This window comes from Falco peregrinus, chromosome 2, assembly GCF_023634155.1.
Source record: "Falco peregrinus isolate bFalPer1 chromosome 2, bFalPer1.pri, whole genome shotgun sequence".
Classification (NCBI taxonomy): Eukaryota; Metazoa; Chordata; class Aves; order Falconiformes; family Falconidae; genus Falco; species Falco peregrinus.
The window spans coordinates 99,876,964-99,892,375 of record NC_073722.1 but is presented as its reverse complement, the minus strand read 5'-3'; the positions used below and the strand labels follow the sequence as shown (position 1 = coordinate 99,892,375).

Sequence of the window (15,412 nt, the reverse complement as noted above, 5' to 3'; positions counted from 1 at the left end):
TGGTTTATTAGCTGCTTAAGATCCTCTGCCTTGTAAGGCTGATCGAGGTTTGGCAGTCTGTGACTGCGCCGGTGTGTCCCAGGTGCGTGTGTGGCAGGAGCAGTACAGCATCTCTGCTGCTGTGGCTGCAAGAGTCTGAGCCGCATGCAGGTCTGGCATTCGGGAAGGTGGCTGACCAATTTTTAACAAGGGTTAGTGATTTCACTGGGTGAAAAGCTATTGGAAAATATGCCTGGAAATACAGATTTTCTTCGAAGACACTTGAAACCTTTTAGCCAAAGTTTGTTTTCACATTATTATTTATAGACATCGTTAAACAAGCTACCTGGCAACTTACAGACTAATTTTGAGCTCAGTTGGATTCTCTTCTAGGGAAACTGTTCTGCACTTTTCACCATCATATGGCAAGTCCTGTCTTGTAAAATATAATTTGTTCTTTTACCCTGCTTTTTATGCACAGAGATGTGTTTTAATTTGTTATGATGTGTTATTTTTAATGAACAGTGAATGTACATTAGGCTCTATTAGGAAAAATAGGTTAAGGACAAATAGCTCATAATTGGAAAGAAAAGTAGTGAAATCTGTGGTGCCTTCTGGGCTGTGAGGATTTTTGTGGCTTTGTACCCAGCCAAAGCTGTGATTCCTACGCAGCTGAGTTTTCCCTGGAAGTCTCTTTGTTCCTGAAGGAGGAGATTGGTGGTTCTTTCAATTCTGGAGCTTTTAGGTGGTCTTATTACCCTGTGCTATGGCAACTGAACATGTATACCATATAGAACGAGATTTTGAACTTGACTGGCTATTCTGTGACAGCTGCAGGCTGGTTCGAATTACCATTTTCATATGGTTTAATGATAGACTTCTACCCCTAACTTTATGTGTCTATGACCCAGGTCTGTTACTGGTACCAGTGGTGGGCTCATTCCTTGAGACAAATAAAATAAAGTGGGATAAAACATGATATGGCATGTTGGGAAGAACTGGTAGTTTTCCAGCTCTGAAGTCAAGAGCGTGATCCTCTGTTTATGGTCCTGGCTCGCTGTTGTACAGATGCTACAGACCGTGCTGGAGAAGAGCTCAAGGGTGTTGCACTGTTTTATTGAGGGCAACAAAGCCTTGCCTCCAGGTGAGACCCATTTCAGGTGGTTCAGATATAGAATCCTAGAATGGTTTGGGTTGGAAGGGTCCTTAAAGACCGTCTAGTGCAACCTCCTTCCATGGGCAGGGCCACCTTCCACTAGACCAGGTTGCTCAGAGCCCCGTCCAGCCTGGCCTTCTACCCTTCCAGGCATGGGGCACCCACAGCTGCTCTGGGCACCATGGTGTGTTAGCTGAGTTTTGCTATCGCTGCATGCTGTCCTGCCGTTTCCTTGGCAGTTCTGCACAAGAGGCTTTTCTGGAGACGAGCCATCTGTGATAACACCACATGCAGGTGTCCCTCTGGTTACGCTTCTCTGACATCTTTATGCTGCTGTCTGAGTTCGGTCAACTAAGAAAGATCAGGAGAGATCTTGGAGGGACTGAGGACAGTGCCATACGTAAGGAAAAGTCTGCTGAGCATGAGCATGCATTCCCAGGCAGTCTGGTTCGGGGAAGCTTGTGCTGAAGCTTTTTCTGCCTGGGAGTCGGAGCTGTTAGCTGCAGCCGGCAGGAAACGAACCTGAACTGATTTTGGTGCAGATGTCACTACTTATTTGTTTGTCATTATTCTGTATTTATACACAGCACGTTTAGTTAGGGTTTGGAAACGGCTTCATATTTTTGTTTTCTAATTTGCTGTTTTGCGCACTAGGAAGAGTCTACATCAGCATTTTGGAGCAAATTCAGGTCTGCTGTAAATAGATGCAGCTTCCTTTCAATCAGTGACATTATGAATACTTATGTCAGTGCTAAACACGTCTATTTTTAGCTCTGCTGTCTCACCTAGTCACTTCTGTTTGTTTTAATAAGATTTTTATTTACTCCTGTTAAAAGGGTGTTTGAATCAGATACTAATAAAATTCCAGTTAGAATTAGATAAGTAGTTTTCTGCAAGGTTTGTTTTATTATGGATTTCCTCATTATTACTTTTTTTTTAATATATTTACTATTCCATGCTCTCAGTTAATTGACATTCTCGTGAAGACCAAGATACGGCATTATGAGTGCAGAAATGACCTTTAGACTGCAGGAGGAGGCAGAAGGCCAGCACTGGCCCCTCTGGTGCTGCCGTGCTGCTGGTGGCTCAGCACCTGCCCAGCCCGCCGGTGGGGCAAGGCATCCTGCTTTAATAGCACTAGTAGCAGGGCAGGAAAATTACAAGTAGCTGTAAATCAGGCAGCTTTAATCCTTACAAGTGGAAAGGGCAACATATCTTTATTAAAACTGTAAGAGGAGGGTTCTACGTTGCAGATTTTATTTCTTTTTTTTTTTAAAAAAGGGCTCTGCTAACAAAAGATGATTTTTAAATATGCTGTGTCGTGGCAAAGCAGTGCCTGGTTCTATTGGTCTCGGCACAGTGCAGTCGCGTGCTGGGAGGCTGTTTTTGGCTGGGGGGCGCTCCAGGTGGAGCATTGCTTGTGCAAGGGTGGATGCAGCCCACGGGCATTGGTCTCGCTGCGGAGCCGAGGGTGGCTGCTAAGAAGCACTGGGCTGGCATCAAAGCGAGGCAACTGTGGAGGTGTGAATTGAAAGTTTCATTGATGGAGTGTGTTAAATGGATGAATTTGTCGGCTGGGATAGCCTGGGAGGAGCTGGAGGCTCGTGGGGGACAGGCAGCTTGGCATGGGTACCCGCCGGCCCCTCGGTGGGAGAAAGGTGGCGTGGGCAGTGTAGAAACCTCGCGTGGGACGAGGATCAGTGTGGAAGGCTTGCTTTGGAGTAATGAAACAGTATAACCCAAAATCAGCTCGGAACATGGTGTCAGTGGCCAGGCCAGGTTTGGCAGAAGTGTGTAGGCTGGTCACCAGCTGCATTTCTGCTCTCTGCCCAGGCCTGACTGTAAGAAGTGCTGAATTCCGGAAATAAAAAGCAGGGCTTATGAATTCGGGGGTGGGGTGGGGGTTGCCCTTGACTTAAGAGTCAGGATTTCATGTAAAGTTTCTGAAATCATGTTAGAAAAACATAATTATGTGGTATAAGTATTGAAGTAAAAATTATGGCCTATTAAAAAAGAGATAGACTAACTTAATTTCCCTCCTTTCCCCCCCCAGACTTGTGAAATGGACTGTGTCCAGTTGGGATGAGCTGTGGGAATGGCCTGATTACTCGAGCAGCCACAGGCTTTCTCGCCTGAGTCCACTGGTGCTCGGCTGCTCACCGCATCTCCCCATCCATACCCAGTCGCGAGCATCCAGTTAAGACTAAGCTGCAAAACTCAAGGGTCTTCCTTATCCCTCCTTGAAAGACATTTTATCTTGGTAATCAGAGTTAGTGCAATTAATGGCATTTGACAAGCTTAGATGTGCAGGATTGTCCAGAAAAGATAATGGGGAAAAATTTGTTGTCCGGAGACAGGGAAGGAAGAGGCTTGGAGCTAGGTGCTGTCTCACAGTCGCATGTAGGTATTATTGATATCATCCATCACTTTGGTGTTACCAGAAAAAGCTTTTAAAAAATATTTTTCTTTTCCTTTAACAACTAGTGATCTGGTTGTTGCAGAAATTACATAGCATAGAAGAAGAAATCTTTAACGCAAAAGCTGTCAGCATCTTTATTTCATAAATAATTGCTGGTTCCTTTTATCTGTTACTTAACGCTATCATTTTTTTAATTCCTGCTTTCTGTTCTTGGTCTTATTTTTCCGTGTAGCTAACTGTGCTTATTGTACTTTTTGTCAGTTCTCCTTGAACTTCTTGAAACTACTGTCACTTATTCAATGGTGCATCTGTCAATTAGTTTTCCTATTATCTGAGAGCTACAGTTTCTGGCTAATAATTTTTCACTCAATCTAAGAACATCAGTAAAAGAAGAGATTTCCTTTATGCTGCAGTGGAAGTGCAGAATCCATTGATACAATGGGAGGTTGAAACAAATGCTTCCACGATGGAGAACATTAAGCTTTAATTTGATTTGTTTGAATTCAGGACAGTGGGAAGATTTCCAGTGTGCTGATACCTGGGGATGTGGATTGTGTGGTCAGACAAGCTGCAAGCACAGAACAGAGAAGGAGGAGGAGTATGTTTGCATTTGCATTTGTGCTGTAGAAAAGCTAATGGTTTTAAGGCCAATCATTCAAAAAAAAAAGACTGGGGAATAGTAGGACTTGTTAAATGAAGAATTTACCCGTGAAATGTTCTGAATTTTTCTTAATACTTGGGATGTTTAGATCCTTTGGAGCAGTACTCTTGACTGGGTAGTGGAGATTCTGATTCTGATTTCCTCCGTTGTAAATCTTCAGTGAAGCAATTACGAGTCACTAAAAACCGCTCTCATCGCTTGGCAATCTGTTTTTGTTTGTCGGCTTCCCCAAAGATTTTTCCTTAACGCACCTCTCCTCCAGGCTCTGCAAGAGTATCTTACAGTCCCCAGATCCTTCTTCATTTATTGTCCCTAGCCGTCAGCCTCTGATCAATCATCCCTGGAAATAAAGTTTTCCATCAGACCTCCCGTCTTCCTGGCACCGTGGCAGCGATTTGCCTCCTCCAGCTGCTTCCCGGCGCAGCCATGGGATCCAGCTGCTCCAGGCAGCCAGCAGCCAGCCTGCGCAGAAGAGCAGCCCTCTGTCCAGGCAGGGCAAGGAGGGATGCGTTTTGCTGCCTGCATTTTGCTGTCTGATGTGACTGTCATTTTGACACGGGAAATATCTGACCTGACACCCTTTTGCCCTGTTTTCATGAGACAAGTGGAAAAAAATAATCTCATTAACTGTGAGATTATCAATTAATTAAAAAGAACACCGTCACTTGGTTTATCCTTCTCTAGATACAAGCTGCTGAAGAAAAAGGTGATGCTGGACACCTACAATTTTTTCCCCGATGTCTGTGTTGCTAATTTTAAGAGGAGCACTCACGGTTGCCTAGTGCTAGCCAAGCATTAGGACATACTTAAAAACCTCAAAAGAATCTGGTTCTTGTCAATCACATGTAAAATGTCGTAGTGGGGAGGAAGTTCATTTCCCCAGCGAGGGGAGAGGGCTGCTGCAGCACCTGGACCCCTTTGCCGGAGGCGGCTGGCACAGCTCCCGTGCGGGACGAGCAATTGCTTTGTTCAATGCCGCCTCAGCAGCAGTAATGAATTCCGCAGCTGGCTATCTACTTTCAGTTCTAGAGTGTTTTTCCAGTGCTAAAGCCACCAGATGGTATTTCGGTGACCGGTGCAGGCACCATCACATAGTTGTTAGAAACGTATTCCTGAAAGTAATCAAAATACGTGGGTTCCAGTTGTAAGGTATGGGTCCGTACTGACACTGACATAATAGAAAACTTGTAGATGAAATAACCTGGTGCTTATTTGCAGAGCAGTGTCTAGCTTTCAAAACTGTTGCTTGGAAAGCTTATGGTTCATATTACTTCTTATTTGTTCATTAGAGCATATCTTTTAAAAAATAATGCTAGAAACCTTTCTGTCAAGGGGAGTTGGTCCATGTGAAATTCAGGTTTTTTGACTGTACAAGCTGCCTGTGTGTATACAGTATATCTTAATATAGGTACGTAAATGCTTCCAGTCCATAGGTTCTTCAAAGGAAACTTGAAATAGCTACTTTTATGTCAACGTAATTGGTATCAAACAACATTTCTTGCAAGGAATCTTTTTTTTTTTCCCCCTGAAAAGACAGTGGTGCATAGTTGAGGAAAGCTGATGCTTTAATTTATTTGTTAAACACTCCTCAAGTGCTTGAATAATATTCATCTTGGATACTACTGACTTTTTAAAGTGTGGGTTGGTGTATTTATTTTTTTTTTTACCACTCACCACCCCACCCCCCACCCCCCGAAACTTGTAAAAATTACAATAAAAAAAAGGTCTTCACTGTTTTTCTGGCTGTGAGAGAATTTCCCTGTGACCTCCTGCTGTAGCAAATGTGGCTGAGCCAAGGACAGGGAGGGGGCTCAGCCCCGTGCATGGTGCCCACCCGCGGGGGCTGAGGGGCTGCCCCCGCTCCCTCCGTCCGCTCCCCACTACCCTGCTGCCCCTCGGGGTGCTGCCAGGCTGGAGGAACCACTGTCTGGCGTTCCCTGCAAGCCTGTTTTAGATATGGTTTTAATAATTGTTTTAAGATGAAGAAGGGTTGATTTGTTAGATATCAGGAAGAATTCTTCCCCATGAGGGCGGCGAGGCGCTGGCCCAGGCTGCCCAGGGCAGCTGTGGGTGCCCCATCCCTGGCTGGGCTCAAGGCCAGGCTGGACGGGGCTGGGAGCAGCCTGGGCTGGGGGGGGGGGGTGGTGGGGTGGGGTGTCCCTGCCCGGGGCAGGGGGTGGGACTGGGTGGTCTTTAGGGTCCTTTCCAACCCAAACCATTCTGTGATTCTGGAATATCTTGGGTGTGCTGCTAGTGAATAATTACAACATTTGTAACTTCAAGGAATAGAGATGTTTCATGCTATAATTTATTTTACTACAGAGTTTTTAATTTAAAAAAAAAAAATTATCATACTCTTTAAAATGCTGCTGTAGTAATTCTGCTCATCTTCGCTGGAACCTGACTGACAGCATTTTCTCAGTATTTATTCATATGGCTGTAACATTATGACTATATTAATAACTTATAAAAGTTTCTAACTTCTTGTTTTGGATGTCTCTAGGTTTTTTTGCATAGCAATACAGTTTAAAAAAGATTTGGTGAGCAGCAGGCTGTAAAACCCAGGCAGCATAAGCCTGCTGTTGTTGCTTGTTCTCTGGTCTTGTGAACCTTTTCTTTCTCTGCAATAATTAAAAAGTTTGGAAGACATTAAACAGGGCTAAAATGTCTGGCATGGCATTGTTGAAAAATTGTGTTGGTATATTTTCACACTCCTCCCACAATTGTCTTTGTGGGTTATTTTGTTTTTGGGTTTTTTTGTTTGTGGGTTTTTTTGGTAAACAGCCAGTAGCTGGGACCACGCCAGGGCTTTTTCTTTCACTGCATTCATTGCTGTTTGTGCCACTCTTTGGTCTCTTAATTACACGACTGTAATCTTCTTTGGTTTATTGTCCAAATAAAAGTTTGGCCAATTCAGCATTATTTTGCTTGGTGCTACTGCTGTTTCGATCATGTGTAAAATAATGAATTAGGTTCAGTTCTGTAAGTGGCAGGTTTTGTTCTCAAAACCGGGTTCGTGCCACGGTTACTGCTCTGGCAGGGGAGTGCACGGGGAGGGGTGCTCTCCCCATTTGTCTCTAGCAATGAGTGATTTTGGGTGGTTTTGCCTGGGTTTTGGCAGCCATGGGGACGGTTTGTGACTTGCTTGGGGTGCCTGCCTGGGGGGAGCCCTTGTGGCCCTGCTGTGACGGCTGACTTGGTTTGGTGGCTGGCTGGGAGCTCCAGCCACCATGTGAGGCACGGGCATCACCGGGTCTGCTCTGGTGTGTTGCTCCTGTCTCCTCTGCAGTAAGGGAAGGCAACTTATTAAGAACATTTCCTAGTAAAAAGGGAACTAAGACCAGCCCTTTAAAAAGAAAGAAAGAAAAAAAAAAGGAGAGAGAAAGAAAAAAAAAAAGCACTCTAATTGCAAATTGCTTTTAAGGAACAGAAAATTTGGTGTTGGGTGGTTTGCTTTCAAAAAAGCACATTTGTTTATAAAATATTTCAAGAATGATTCTTTTTGTTGAAAATCATTAGAAAGTTTGGAGAATCTCATAAGAGAATCTCTTAATAAGATTTCTGTCCTTTTTTAGAGAACAAAACCCAGATATCAAAATATCCTCATCAACTAAATGAGTCAAGCGAAGTATAGGAGTTATCTGATCATAATGCCTTTTCTGGTGTTCTGGTTCTGGGTTCTGACAACATAAATCCAGGGGACCCCAGGAAAGCAAGCTCTTCTAATAGGAAATTTAACTTGGGATCCAGATCGAGCTAAAGGGGCTACCGGGAAGAAATGTTTTCATTATAAAGTAAAGCTTCTGTTTGCCTCATCAGCATTGCTTTGTCTACTGTGACTAATGGTTTTGCTTCTGAGGAGTCGGTGGGTTTTTTTCTTATTTAGGTCTTTGATAAAATTAGATGATAAGGAGTTGAAAGGACATGATGTTCTTAACTGGCAGTTAAATGCTCTCCTGTACATACTACAATGAAATTACTATGTAGCACGTGAAGTGGGTTTTGTTTTTTTTTAAAGACGGTATACTCTGGAAAGTGTGAGATGTTGTAGGTGGTGGCTGTATTATTTCTTGGTTGAACCTTCAGTGATGTGCTGCTTTGTTGTTGTTGTTGTTAATACAGTTTTGCTGTAACTTCAAATTACAATGACATTTTAATTAAAAAAAAAAAAAGTAGGTCTTTTGTACATATATATTTTAAGTTGAAAAGGGGCATCTTATATTTTGATGTGCTGCCCTGTTGGGAGAGGAGTTGAGCAGAAGAGAGCGGGATGGAGCAGTCCCCAGCCCGTGCCAGCCCTTGGGTTAGCTGCTCTGCCTTCTCTTGCTCGCTTTGTGATTTGAATTTACGTTTTTGTGGGCTTGCCTCCAGAAGTTGGGTGTGATTTCAGGAACTGTGCAGTCACCCTAAACAAGGAAAGGTGTTACCTGCTGCAGTGAACTGAGAGCATGTTCAGGTACAGCTTGGAGGGGCTTGCAGATAGCTCAAAAGATTAGCCGTGACAAGAGGTCCCCACATAAGTAAAAGGGTAGCAGGTCCCAGCTCAGGCGCATGTAAAGACAGTACTTCCATGAGCTGAAGCTTGTAATGGTGCATTAAAATGCTTATAATGGAAAACACTCATCAGCAGGCTGCAGAGGTCATGCCTTAAATGACTTGCAAAGGAACTATAAAGACCCTGATGTAATTTATTGTGCTATAAAACCTATTAGAGGTAACATTACCCAGTGATTCTAAAATCAGTATGCAGGAGAGATTGCTTTTTATCAACAGAATGTAGGTGAATCTATTTTAAAAAAAAAACAAAACAAAAAAAAACAAACCAAACTGAGAATAGTGTCTAGATTTTACTCTCAAAAATAAAAATGTCACCCAAATCTGATCCGTGAAGAGGAATGGGATATTTTGGTGCATTATGTAAACATCTCATACAATTCTCAGCAGGTAGAAATTGGAATATGCTTAATATGACTTTAGGAGGTGAGTGAGGTTTGTGATCGCTTTCTGCTCAGAGTGTTGTAGAGCCAGCTTGGTAATCAGTATTGCCAAGCCTTGTCAATTAGGAGTACTAACACCGGTATATACGATTCATGATGTTACCTGGGTGGTTTTGTATCCCTTTTTACAAGTTACTGTAATAATGATACCTATTTTTCTGAAATTCTTTGTTTTTTTACTTTTTCTTTCCAGGATTTTTGCTTTTTAAAGACTATTGCATGAACGAGATTGATGAAGCTGTCCCTCAACTGAAGTTTTATGAAGAGGTAAGCAGCCGTTGTTGGAGTTTTGGGACTGTGCAGGGCAGCGAGGCTGGGGAAGGCTGTCCCTGTAGTCCTCGGGCAGGGGATCCTGCGAGGGAAGGAGACGCACACATGTTGTTCTGAGTCATTGCAACATTGTAGTGGAATGGTTGATTCATGAGACAATATTTTATATAGTAATGATTGCGTCGCAAAGGGACAAAACTAACATTCGAAAAAACTTCCAAGATACTTTTAAAAATAGCAGTGTAACTATTTAATCAAATTGGTAATTTGGTACAGTATTCTTACAGAGTATTTTATGGGAGTAGCAAAGTGATTTTTTTGCCCTTATAAATTAGAATATTTGCAGGAAAAAATCTACTTTGCTCAACTTCTAACAGTGCTTTTATTAGCATGTACTGAAACTTTCTTTTTATTAAATATAAGCTAACAAAGCATTTTAAAAGCTACTGTTGCAGTTCTCATCCTTCAAGAGTTAAGTATGTTTAGTTTTAAGGAATAATATGTTGGAAACAAAACAATGGAAGAAAGTTACCTGAGCAACCACTTAATCAAATGTTCATTCACCACATTCACGTGTCAGAAGATGACTTGGAAAATACTGAGAGAATGATGGAAAGGGAAAGACTACTGATAGAGGTAAAAATATCTTTAGGTTTATTGATGTTTTCTATCATAAGGTACACTCTGGCTACAGGTCATTTGAAATACTCATAAAAAATGAGTTTAAATTAGGTTCATCTCAGTCTCTACTTGTTAAATATATCTGATCCCTTGAGATGGGATAAGCTTTTGATCCTGTGAAAATGATGATAAATCTTAGTTCTGCCACAAAACAGAGATGAAGTTAAAGCAAGTAACATTTGCCAGCTCTCAGTGGAATTACGACAGTGGATTCCTTCTTTCAAAAAGACCTGAAAGCAAACCCAGTGCTTTTTTATTATTACAGCTGACATGGGGCACGGAGTTGTATCTATTGCACAAAGTGGAGATATTCCTTAAAGGCAGAAAGCCTAAAATTAAAGCAGATTTATCTTATACTGTCCCAAAGAGCGAAAGCAGGTGATCAGGCATGGTTCCCTGATGCCGTTTGTTCATCCCTGGCGTGGCTGGCAGCTGGTGCTGTGGGAGTCATGGCCAGCCTCTGGCTCAGCTCTGTGTCTCATTCACCAGTGGATGCAGCATATCTGGTCCTCTGCATCCCTTGCTTTGCTCCCTGAGGGTTTCCCTGTGCTCTCTCTGCCTCAATGAGACACCCAAAATGCTGTGCTGACAGTCACAGGCACCTCTGTCTCTGCAGCATCCCCCAGACAGGGGACGGTGCTCTGTTGTCTGTAGCTGAGCGCCTGGGCTTGTAGGAGAGGAGGTGCGACTGACTGACGTTACTGCTCTTCGGATCGCGCTCTCCAGTGCTTCATGCCTTTCTCTCACATCCTTTTGCGTGTAGAAAAGACAACAGAGTACAGCTGTCCGTGGTGTTGCAGGAGGGATGGAAGGACAGCTGAGGCTGGTGCTAGCTTCTGAGATTTCTTGGGAGTCGCTGTGGCAGGGTTGCAGAAAAGCCCTGTCGAGTGCTGCAGATGGGTAAGGGGATCCAAAGAGTGAAACGAGAGGTGGCTTTAGATCGATAAGGTCAGTTGTACTCCGCTGTCACAGAATAATCGATGGAGAAACAGACATCGTGCCCCAGGCAGGCATGCATCCAGGATAAATAATTCAGAGGAGCACGGGAGGAGCGCGTCGTGCTCTTCCACAGCTCTCCATGGCTGAGAGCGCCCCGTCAGCGCTTCTGCAGGGACCGCTCAGGAAACTTGATGAGTCTAATCGCTCCATTCATTCCTTGTTATATTTGTGACACTCTAAATATAAAACTGTAGTTAATCCTATCATAGGTGCTGGTTTCAGTTAAAACATGCACACTTGCTATTAAAAGGCAGCCTGTATTGCTCAGTATTAATTAGAAATGCTGCCTGGGATAACCTTTTGTCTGGATTATGCTTAAGCTGATGATTTAAAATTTTTCTTGCTAGTAGGCTAATGGCACCAGATAGGCTAAGCTGGTTATCAGTTTGGAGATAAACCCTTTGCCATTTACGGTTCCCCCACTCAAATTAGATACTCGCTGTCAATAAAGAATCATCCTTTTCTGTCATTTCCATCTTTTTATCTGCTGAAGATATCACTGTCATAAGTAATCAAAAAGGCATGTTGTAACAGATTGTTTAGCAAGATATTTTTAGCCACCTCTTTATCTCTGAAACAATTTGGAATTGTATTTTTAGGTTATTAGCAAAGTGTAACCTAAAAAGAATTTAAATGCTTTGTCATGTACTTTTCAAAAAATCCCATTAAAGATATTTAAAGAGAAGTTCATTGTGTTTTCTTCTGTGACATACTGGATTCAGCAGCTTTTCTTTTTTATATGTATTTAATTTACTGACTGCATTTATTACATATAGAATAATTTGAGTACATTGCTACATTAAAAATCGCATGATGTAGAAGGGCTGTGTACTCCAGGGATTTCATGTTACTGCAGCTTAAGTCACGATCAAGCATTTAACTGGATGAGTGATTCATCCAGATAAGTTTCAAGGAAAAAAAAACAAAAAAACCAACCAACTTCTCGGTGCTTGAAAACTAATGCATTCTGATTTTGATTTTTGAAAAGATACTTTGTCAGACACTTTTCTGGAGGTGAACTGAAGTCTGCTGTGGAAGCATTGAAATACATGGTGACAGTCTGTTATCTCTGGGTCAGGAACAATACTGTGGAAACTGCTGCTAGAAGAGACAGGTTACATTTATAAATGGTGATGCTCTTAGCTCTGCATATTGCTGTATCTTTTTTTGGCATGGTACAGTAATGTTCTATTTAATAAACATGTAAAATTAGCTTGTGAATATGTCAGGCATGTGTGTTAAATGTGATCATAGTAGAGGTGTGTCATCTGTGTGATGAGAGGCGTCAGACAGCGAGTTGCCTGCCCAGGAATGTATCGCTGATAGGGACTTCTGTCTCCTGCTGTCCTTTCCTTCAAACATTTACAAAACGAAGGGACTTTGGTTAAAAAGCTCACTGTAAAGACCCCTCTACTTTGGGTGCGGAGTGAGGTGGTTTGAAAAACCCAAATATTGAAGGGCAGGAGGTTGTGTTCAAGTTGGACAGTGTGATGTGCATCAGGCTTTCTCCTGTACTTCCAGTTATATTGTGGCATTGCATTAATTAAAAAATATTTATTTGCAAAGATGTTTTGAATGATTTTAATTATAAATTGGTACCAAGGGGGAAGAAGTCACAGATGGTGAATCGTGGTGGAACTGGTGCCTTATCACAGTCAGCAAACAAGAGGACTACAGCTAGAATACAGAGTTTAATTATGGTGTTTCACCTTCGAAGACAGATTGAATTTGTCACCTGGAGACCTGTTCAAGAGCTGTGAAGTACAGCTCATCATGCAAAAGGAGCAGCCTCTGAATGAAGAAGAAAAAGAAGTATATTGTGAAATAGAGGCAGACCACGTTTTTTGAAAAAATCTTTACTTTTAGAAGTCCTCAGTGACGCGCTTTCTGTTAACCCCAGTGCCGCTCTTGCTATTGAAGCGTGGCTGGCAGAACAGCGGAGCCCTGCTTTGTGTCCCTGGAAGCCCAGCCAGCATGTTCTCCCTGTTTCAGAAGGAGATGCTCTGGTACATCGTTTGTGCAGGCTTTATTCTGTAGGCTGAAAGTACAGACAGCTCTGACGTGGCCTGTTCCTTCTCAAACAAGCACTGAATGAAATCCAGCTGGGTCTGACTCTGCTTTGGTTTTCTTGAGTCAGTGTAGGGGTCCAGAGCATGTCTGCACACTGAGATTTATTTGGATCCTGGGACCTCACAGGCTGGTGCTGGGAAGGTCTAGCATGTCAGAGCTGAGCATTCTCCCTAAAGATCTTGGACGGTTTTGCACATTCTGTCAGTTCTGGAAGAACTCTTTCCCTAAACACACTCCAAAGGACCCTTGGACTTGGTGAGGGCTTTTTCTGGAACTGGTTATCGGGTTTTGTTCTGTAAACAAACCATATGGGATTGCTGTTGCTTCACCCGGAACATGCTGACCTCCTGTATCACACCTAAAGAAATTTGATATATTTTGTGAAACTGTCTTTCTGGCCACCTTGAGGTTTCAAATTCAACATGTAGCTGAACTGCGTGAACATTTTGAAATGTGCTTTATATTTTTGCTTGGACATCTGTACTTACTGTGCTGTCGTTACCCTGGAGCAGGATGCTTGGGCACTGTGCTGGCAGCGGAGAGCTCTCACCAGGTGATGCTTGCGCTGCCTGGATAACATTGCAACTCTTCTGCTAGCCCTGGGAGCTTGGAAAAAGGGCGCGTTTTGGTGTGCTGTGGATAGCCAGAGCATTGCATGAAATAATCTGAGAAAGGGGTCAGCACTCTTGAGTGTTAGAGGAGCAAGGTCAGTGCTCTGCATCTGTGAGCTGAGCAGAGGGGAAGAAAACCTTCAGAAAGGTTGCCGGGCACGTTTGCTCATCTCGCTTTCCTTGCACGGTCCAGTCTTCTCGTGCAGTTAACTTCTGGCTTCCCCTGCACAGGCTTGTACTCTGGCAAAAGTTAGATGGAGGAAAACATGCTGCTTTAGCTCAGTCCTTTTCAATTTTTAGAAAATAAAGCTTTGTAGCAATTTTAAGCAAATCGGTTGCCTTGCATAAAAATTCGAAGATAGAAGGGAAATCTAAGGTCCACTGTAACTGTGGTATTGCAGGTGGTTTTTCTTTAAGTGTTAATTAAGAAAATAATAAAGTAAAATAAAACTTCAGCCAAAGTCATGTTTTTACCAAACAAGTAATGCAAAATGGTTAGAAATGTCTTCATCTAATGGATTGTTCTGTCTTGTATTGCAGATAAAAGAATATGAGAAACTGGATTCTGAGGATGAGCGTCTGACCCGAAGTCGGCAGATTTATGACACGTACATAATGAAGGAGCTCCTCTCCTGTTCGCATGTGTGTATCATCCCAGTATCACCCCAGTTTCACACTGCTCTTGGCCTTACTTGAGTAGCTGTCAAGCAGTGGTAATTCAATATAACTGCTATTTCATTAAGAGAACAATTAAGACTACTGATGAAGGAATTGTTGCTCACATACTTGCAGTGCCCTGGAATTCTGTTCGAAGTCTGTGGGGCTGGGTTTGGCTGAGTGCTTTCCTTCCTTGGGTTTTATTTTCAGTAACGAGGTGTAAATATTGGCGGTGTGTGCCGGTTTTTATTAAACTTGGTAATACGCAAAGGAAGTATTTGGAGATTGATCTGTTTTATATTTCTTCAAACTAAATCTCTTATTTTAAAATATGATGCAGTGAGTGCAGTTTGTGTGCATATATACTTGCACACATACACATACATTAACCAACCCCCCCTGCCCCCCAACCCAGCAACTACCCTGCCCCCAAAAACCTCAGAGATGTGAGCTGCTGGTGCTCTGCAGGACAGTTTGGATGTTGAACTTCGGTGTCTCTGAAAGCTCAGTGTAAAGGTTGAGATTTTGTTTAAAACTGGTCGCACAAAGATAGTTGGGTTTTGGGGTTTTTTATTATTTGTTTGGTCATAAAGCAGTCTTTCATACTATACTAGGGGCAGTACGCTTCATAGCTTCGGTATGGTGAGTTAAAGGCTGCATTGTGATGGATGCACCTTTATTAAAGTCAATGAAAACAGACCTTTCCTCCAGCTGAAGTTTTGGCCCGTTGGTCTGTATTAACAGTTTCATTTGCTCTTATTTCAAAGAAGAACTTGCCGTGTGTTTTACCCGAGTGGTATGGTTCTTTGGATGAAGGGTTTAAGCACTTTTTTGTTAAGCCTGCATTATTGGCTCTGTAGTGGTTAAACATCCATGTCTGCATCTGTCTTTGCATGTTTCACAGTAATATAC

The 15,412-nt window shown here is 42.6% G+C and overlaps 1 protein-coding gene across 2 annotated transcripts in view; it reads left to right on the top strand.

The window, feature by feature from the left end:
* The window catches only part of GRK3 (G protein-coupled receptor kinase 3), a 76,446-nt gene that overhangs the window by 27,753 nt on the left and 33,281 nt on the right, over nt 1-15,412 (top strand). For both annotated transcript variants that reach the window (XM_055797977.1, XM_055797978.1), the window contains exons 3-4: nt 9,406-9,479; nt 14,384-14,485. In XM_055797977.1, coding sequence (XP_055653952.1) covers nt 9,406-9,479; nt 14,384-14,485 — 176 coding nt within the window. The remainder of the gene's footprint in view (nt 1-9,405; nt 9,480-14,383; nt 14,486-15,412) is intronic.